At 30.4% G+C, this 6,872-nt stretch overlaps 1 protein-coding gene across 1 annotated transcript; it reads left to right on the top strand.

Annotated features, from left to right (window-relative positions):
• The first annotated feature begins 503 nt into the window (after positions 1 to 503).
• Positions 504 to 6,526, top strand: LOC107407152 (MACPF domain-containing protein At1g14780). The gene is made up of 8 exons (XM_048463211.2): positions 504 to 1,137; positions 1,308 to 1,549; positions 3,723 to 3,924; positions 4,040 to 4,114; positions 4,592 to 4,775; positions 4,936 to 5,105; positions 5,407 to 5,471; positions 5,681 to 6,526. Exons 1-8 carry the CDS (start codon positions 898 to 900, stop codon positions 6,300 to 6,302), a joined length of 1,800 nt encoding a protein of 599 aa, XP_048319168.2. The 5' UTR covers positions 504 to 897; the 3' UTR covers positions 6,303 to 6,526.
• Positions 6,527 to 6,872: the final 346 nt, after the last annotated feature.

The raw sequence follows: 6,872 nt of genomic DNA on the forward strand, positions 1-6,872 counted from the left end.
AAAAAAAAAGAGTACATCCCTTATTTCCCTACCCGCTAATGCACTTCATCCATGAAAGATCCTTATTATCTTCTTTTCTCATAACCATGTACTAGGAACCACAAAAGTACTTGCTACTTGCTAGAAACGATACGTTTATGGTCTGAATGCATTGCCCGCTTGACTTCCTATGTACTTGATGCTAAACTTCTTTAATTTCGTCGGTTGGTCTTTGTTTTTTCCTAATAACTTATAAGCATCCTCATAGTTTAATTTTTTAGGACATATATTTAAATTAAAGGAGCCTATATTTTCTTACCCAAAAGAAAAAAAAAAATATTGGTAAATAATTAAAAAAAAAAAAGAAAAAAAATATTAAATTCAAGATCTTGTATAAATCGTGAAATTAACATTATGATTTCCAACATCCATAATGTATGTATTGGTATCATTTGAGTTGTTGTTTTGAAGGAACTTGTCGTATCAAAGACCGTATTGTTTAGTCGACTGTGGTAGTTCAATTGGTACGAATACCACCATCTCACCCTTATGAGCTGCGTTCGAGTCTACCGAAGGAGAAAAAAATACAAAAAAAACATGAAGGCATTCTTTTATTGAATATATGAAGAAAAAAAAAAAAAAAAAGGAAGAAATTAATACAATTTTTCCAATAGTACAATAATACCAAATACAAGGCAAGTGGTCAAAAAAAAAAAAAAAACAAAAAAAAACAAATCCGAGCAATAGAAGGAAATTTCCTAAACATTTTCCATATTTTCAAACTTACTCCGACTATATAATAAACAACCCAAAAATATACTCAATCTCGGCATTTCCTTCTAATTAAAATTCCCATCTTTCATTCTAATTTTTTCTTCATCTCTCTCTGTCTCTCTCTCTCTGTGAAACAGAAAAACTATGAGTGATATTGCTATTGTAGAGAAGGCCGTGAACAGCCTAGGAAAAGGCTTCGATTTAACCTCAGATTTCAGGCTCCAATATTGTAAAGGCAAAGAAAGATTAATTAAACTCAACGATGACCATAAAAGAGAGCTTCAAGTTCCAGGTTTCGGATCAATCAGGGATGTTTCTACAGATATCAAATGCGATAAAGGCGATCGAATTCGATATCAATCCGATATTCTCAACTTCAACCAGGTATATGACAATATATTTATTAATACAGCGAGTCACTTATACAAGAAATCTTTATCCACAATTAAAGTACGACTTGTTCCTCTATAAGAGAATTTTCTTGTATTACTTATACTCATTTTCCGGCTTTCTATTATTAATTTTATCAACTGGGTTTTGTTGGGTTTTCTCAGATGTCGGCTTTTTTCAATCAGAAATCATCTGTGACTGGAAAAATTCCATCAGGGTTGTTCAATGCACTGTTTGTTTTTCAAAGTGGTTCATGGGCTATTGATGCAGCTGAAGTGAAGAACTTGGGGCTTGATGGTCATTTCATTATACTTTTCAATGTTCATATCGATCGCTATCCGCTGATTCTTTCGGATCAAGTTCGTGATTCAGTTCCTTCTTCATGGAATCCATGTGCTCTTGCTAGGTAAATGTACGTTAACTTTCTCTGTTATATATATATTTATATATTTTTTTCCTTGCTTTGTTTATTTTCTTGAGAAAGTTTTATTTTATTTTACGATTAAGTAGAGGCCGTAATGATACATCACTAGAAATTAATCATATCAATTTTCTTGGGGTTGTAATTAAGTTTTGTTGTGCTGTGATTATCAAAATTTTCGGTTGGAGGATTTTGAATTGAAAGGTCGTAATTAATTGTCAAAATTCTAACACTTGACTGATATTAAAGCATTTAAAAAATATGAATGGCTTCCGGATTCACATTTGAACCCATCGTAATTGTCTTGACAAGTCCATATTCTTGTACTTTGTCTTTTCGTCACTTTCCTAACCCAAAAAAAAAAAACAAAAAAGTTATACAAAGCGGTGCCAATTGTGACACGATATATGTTTGTCTTTTACTAAAGAGTATTCTTATTGATTTATTAGAATTTGAATTTGAAATTTTTTTTTTTGGTAAATTAGAATTTGAATTTGGAATTGTTATTTCAAAAAAAATAATGACTTTATTATCGAATTCTTCCGCACCACAAAAAATAGTATAGGTTTTTTTTTTAATAGAAAATTCCGTCTTTTCTTTATATATATATATTTTTTGAACCCATCTAATTAATCTAGGACATTATCATATTAATGAATAGGAAAAAATAGAAAATTTTCTGAAGCATTTTTTTTCTATTATTTTCTCTTTGGAAGCATATTCCATCGTATGTGCTTTGTGTTTAATAAGTTTAAAAATATATAGAAATAGTCATTGTGGAAGTGTTCAAGCTTTGGTTCGATATAAGACTAAGTTATAATATTGAGCTTTGAATTCCAATTGATTTTTTTTTGTTCATATAAATATTTCTAATTGAAATTTCAGTCTTCTAAAATATTTGTCGCATTCTATAATACAGATTTAAACTTTTCTTTTTTTAATTATATAAATACACACACACACACACTCTTGTAAATACAGAATTTTTGAATCCGTCAATATTCTAAATTATGTCTACAATGTTTTTATTTTTAGTAATATTTAATGTTTCCATATGCCAAGTAAATTATATTTTTTATCATTCATTGTTAAACTAATCAATTATTAGTTTGTACATATATCAATAAAAAATAATCAAATTCCATAATAATAAAAATATTTAATATTAAATTTATTTGGTTAAATGTCTGCAAAGTGGGACCTAATTGGGATTCTAGAATGGGAGACCCATATGACAACCAACTCCAAGAAAGAAAAGTACAGCAAATAAATCAGCCACGTTATACGTGCCAACTCAATAGAACAGAGAGACTAGGACGTCTTAATAATAAATATTCACACATTTTCTTTTACATTAATTTCTATAAACAAAAAGATCATGAAGCCACTTGGTTTCAATATGATCTTATGAATAAAGTTTGCCCCGATTTCTCTTGTTGGAATTGGTCCATATGTTAGTTCAACCAAAAAAAAAAAAAAAAGTCAATAATTTCATCTTCTACAAGCTTATCTCAGAGTAGACGGTTTCTAATAACATTTGTTATAAAAAAATAGTGGTTTATTTTGGTCATCAAGAAATTTGGTATGTCAGTTACTTTTGTTCACTTTTTACTTCATTTTCAAATTAGTTTATCTAATTGTAATCCTCAATTAATATGCTAACATATATTTTATTAATTAACATTTGCTGTTATTTAACATTTGAAATATTTGAATTAAAAAAATAGTCAACAACTCTAAATTGTTGTTTATAACAACGCCACGTAAAGGTTAGAATGACTTCAAAATTAACATAATTTTGAAACATGCCAATCATTTTCCCCAATATTGCAAAGAAAGTGGCAACTTTGTAATTAAATATATCATCTGTAAAGAAGGTGATAGGCACCTGGGCTGTCAAAAGTCAATAGCAGCAGCCACGCGATTGGGTTCATATTCAATAATCTTATAAATGTTAGCTAATAGTTGATGTGATATGTGCATGTACAGGTTGAATATACATTGTTAAGATTAGGTGGGGTTTATAAATTTTGGTTGGACAACACTATTGCAATTTAGACCAAAGTTTATAGAATTTCATAAAAACTTTGGATATGTTCATTAATTATTTTTTGGTGCATTAATTGGTCTAATTTTTATAGTATTTGATTTTTAACAGTTTCATAGAGAAGTTTGGAACACACATAGTGGTGGGATTGAGCATTGGAGGCCAAGATGTGGTGCTGGTTAAACAAGATAATTCTTCAACCTTAGAACCATCAGAACTCAAAAAGCACTTGCAAGATCTTGGAGATCAGCTTTTTACAGGGACCTGCAATTTTTCCCCATTGCGCTCCAAATCCAAAGACCATAAACAAAAGGTTATTCCTTATACAGATATGTGCATTTTATTTTGTTTACTTATTTTTCAATGTGTTAGATATTTGTAAGTTTTATATATCTTCTAGGCGTCTTAATTTAATTTAATTTTTTCAGGTACCACAAGCCTTCAACGTGTTCGACCCACAGCCTATTGCTATCAGTAACTTCGTGTCCATGAATACAAAAGATGTATGTTCCATCCATTTTGATATATATATATATATATATTATACACATACATACATACATACACATACAAAATTATTTTGCCATAAATGGACGTCTACTTTAGATTAAATTACTTAATCATGTAATTTGAATTAATATATCTTATATAAATTACATGTAATTAGGCAACAAAAACTTATTATGCATTAATTGGCAATATCATCCATGTTAGCAGAATTTTATGCAGATATTCATCATATATGCTTTTTATTATTTTATTATTTTTTATTTTTCACCTAGATGTAAAGAATATTAGCACTATAAACCCCCGAACTTGTTAAATGGTGCAACACTGTCCATTTTTTGGCTCTATTTTGTACATTGGGTTTGGAATAGGAGTATTAAACTAGGAAATAGAAAAGAAAATTAATAAACTTTTTTCTAATTGAACTTATTGAAAAATTTTGTTTAATTCAATTTTGATGATATGTAATGCAGGGAATAACAGTGATATGTTCAAAGAGAGGAGGTGATCCATCAGCCAACAGCCATTGCGAGTGGCTTCTAACAGTTCCATTGAAGCCTGACGTTATTAACTTCAGCTTCATCCCCATCACTTCTCTTCTCAAAGGTGTTCCTGGCAAAGGTTTTCTATCCCATGCCATCAATCTTTATCTTCGATGTAAGTCCACAAGCCCAAGCCCAAAGTGAATCGGGCCTTTAACTTTTAACTTCAACACTCACGTGTAGAAATTCTAAATACACACCCGTAAAAAAATATAATATGCTTATATGCCTATAATTAAACTGATTGATGAGTTATAAAATGATACTAAATGCAGATAAACCTCCTATAGCTGATTTAGCTTACTTTCTGGATTTCCAAACACACAAGATTTGGGCTCCAATTTACAATGATCTCCCTCTTGGTGCTGCCACAAACAGGGCTACACCATGCCCTGCTATCCAATTCAATTTGATGGGTCCCAAGCTCTATATAAATACTAACAAGGTGCTTAATTAATTTCCATTCCCTTTGTCTTTTTTCTTTTTTCCCTTTTTTTTTTTTTTAAATATATAACTATATATATTTTATTATTTTTTGAATATTTAAATGAAAGGAATTCAAACTCTGAACCTTTTCTAGTGAAGTAATAAATTTGCCTTTAAGCTGTCCTGACTGAACAATTGCTATGTCATGTTTAATGCACCCAATTAAGAGTACACTCTCTTTGGATGTGTTGTGCCCTAAGAATAAATTAAAGGAACTAATTCACATACTATATATATATATATATATATAATACCATCAGGTTCTGGTGGGAAAGAAGCCTGTCACAGGGATGCGCTTCTATCTTGAGGGCATGAAATCAAATAGGTATTTTCCTTTTTAATCTCTCCCTCTCTCTCTCTCTCTCTCTCTTTTTTTTTTTTTTTTCCGGTATAATAGACTTCAATATATAAAATCATAAAACTACTTTTTAGTACATGATAACCAAATAAGAAATGAAATAGTTAAGTTAGTTTTACCGTTTCCAAACTGTGTATAAACCCTAACTGAAACTAATAAAATCCAATCTATTACAGATTAGCAATTCATCTTCAGCATCTATCAAACACTCCATTGATGCTTCAAGAAAAGATGGACGACACAACGACATGGAAAGGCTCAGAAGACATAGACAACCATGATCAATACTTAGAACCCATCAACAAAACGAAGTTCTCTCATCTATGCAACGCTCCAGTAGTATACGACACTAACAAAGACCAAACGACAACTCGCATTGTCACTGGAGTTCAACTCCTTTTCAAGAAGCAAGATTCAAAGAATGTCCTCCATCTTCGTCTCCAATTCTCGAAGGTCTCGAATTGCTTTCCGGTTCAACATTGTTGGGCTGAATGCACCTCCGAATTCTCTCAAAGATCTACAAATATTTTCTCCACCATAAATCAATCATTTTCTAGCAACCCTGAGAACCATAAAGATAAAAAACCGGAGCCGGTGATTGTGGATTCCGGTGTGTTTCCGACAGGGCCGCCGGAGAAGACAAAGAAGCTTCTGAGATTTGTAGATACAAAACATTTGTGTAAAGGTCCACAGGATAATCCTGGTCATTGGTTAGTTACTGGGGCAAGGTTGAACTTGGACAATGCTGGGAAGATAGGTTTGCATGTCAAGTTTTCTTTGTTGAATATGTATACATAGGGAAGAAGAACCAAAAAAAAAAAAAAAAAAAAAAAAAAAAAAAAAAAAAAGGTTTTTGAGGGTCAAGAAAACTTTTGGCCCTTTTCTTGGAAACTATGGAAATTCAAGTTTGTTGGTTTTAGACTAGGTGGTAATTAATGAATAGAATTGTCAAAAACTGTACCGGAATAGAATATTTTAAATTTTTACTTAATAAAAATTTAAAATAGTATATTCCAATCTAATTAAGTCTATCATCGCAAATAAGTCTAATATTATATAAAATTGAATAAATGAATAATATGAAATATCTTTTAGGGTTTAAATGACTTTGTCTCCTAAATTATCATACCTTTTATACTTTTCTTCCCAACTACACCATGTGCCAAATTGTCCTCTTAAGTATTGTCTTTTGTCATTTTGGTTCAATTTTATACTTTCAATAGATAAATTTTATGAAATTAATTATACAGAACTAATATCACATTATTACAAAATTGTTTTATTTTATTTTATTTCATTTTTAACAGTGATATGACTAATTTATTCGAATTTTTTACACAAAAATTTATGAAGTGCATTAAAGTGATA

This window comes from Ziziphus jujuba, chromosome 12, assembly GCF_031755915.1.
Source record: "Ziziphus jujuba cultivar Dongzao chromosome 12, ASM3175591v1".
Classification (NCBI taxonomy): domain Eukaryota; kingdom Viridiplantae; phylum Streptophyta; class Magnoliopsida; order Rosales; family Rhamnaceae; genus Ziziphus; species Ziziphus jujuba.

Bases quoted from the DNA above. Each gene is read 5' to 3' on its own strand.
- LOC107407152 (XM_048463211.2), top strand. From the start codon at position 898: ATGAGTGATATTGCTATTGTAGAGAAGGCCGTGAACAGCCTAGGAAAA. The intron at 3,925-4,039 runs GTTATTCCTTAT...TAATTTTTTCAG, and splicing joins CCAAAGACCATAAACAAAAG to GTACCACAAGCCTTCAACGT. The intron at 5,472-5,680 runs GTATTTTCCTTT...AATCTATTACAG, and splicing joins GAGGGCATGAAATCAAATAG to ATTAGCAATTCATCTTCAGC.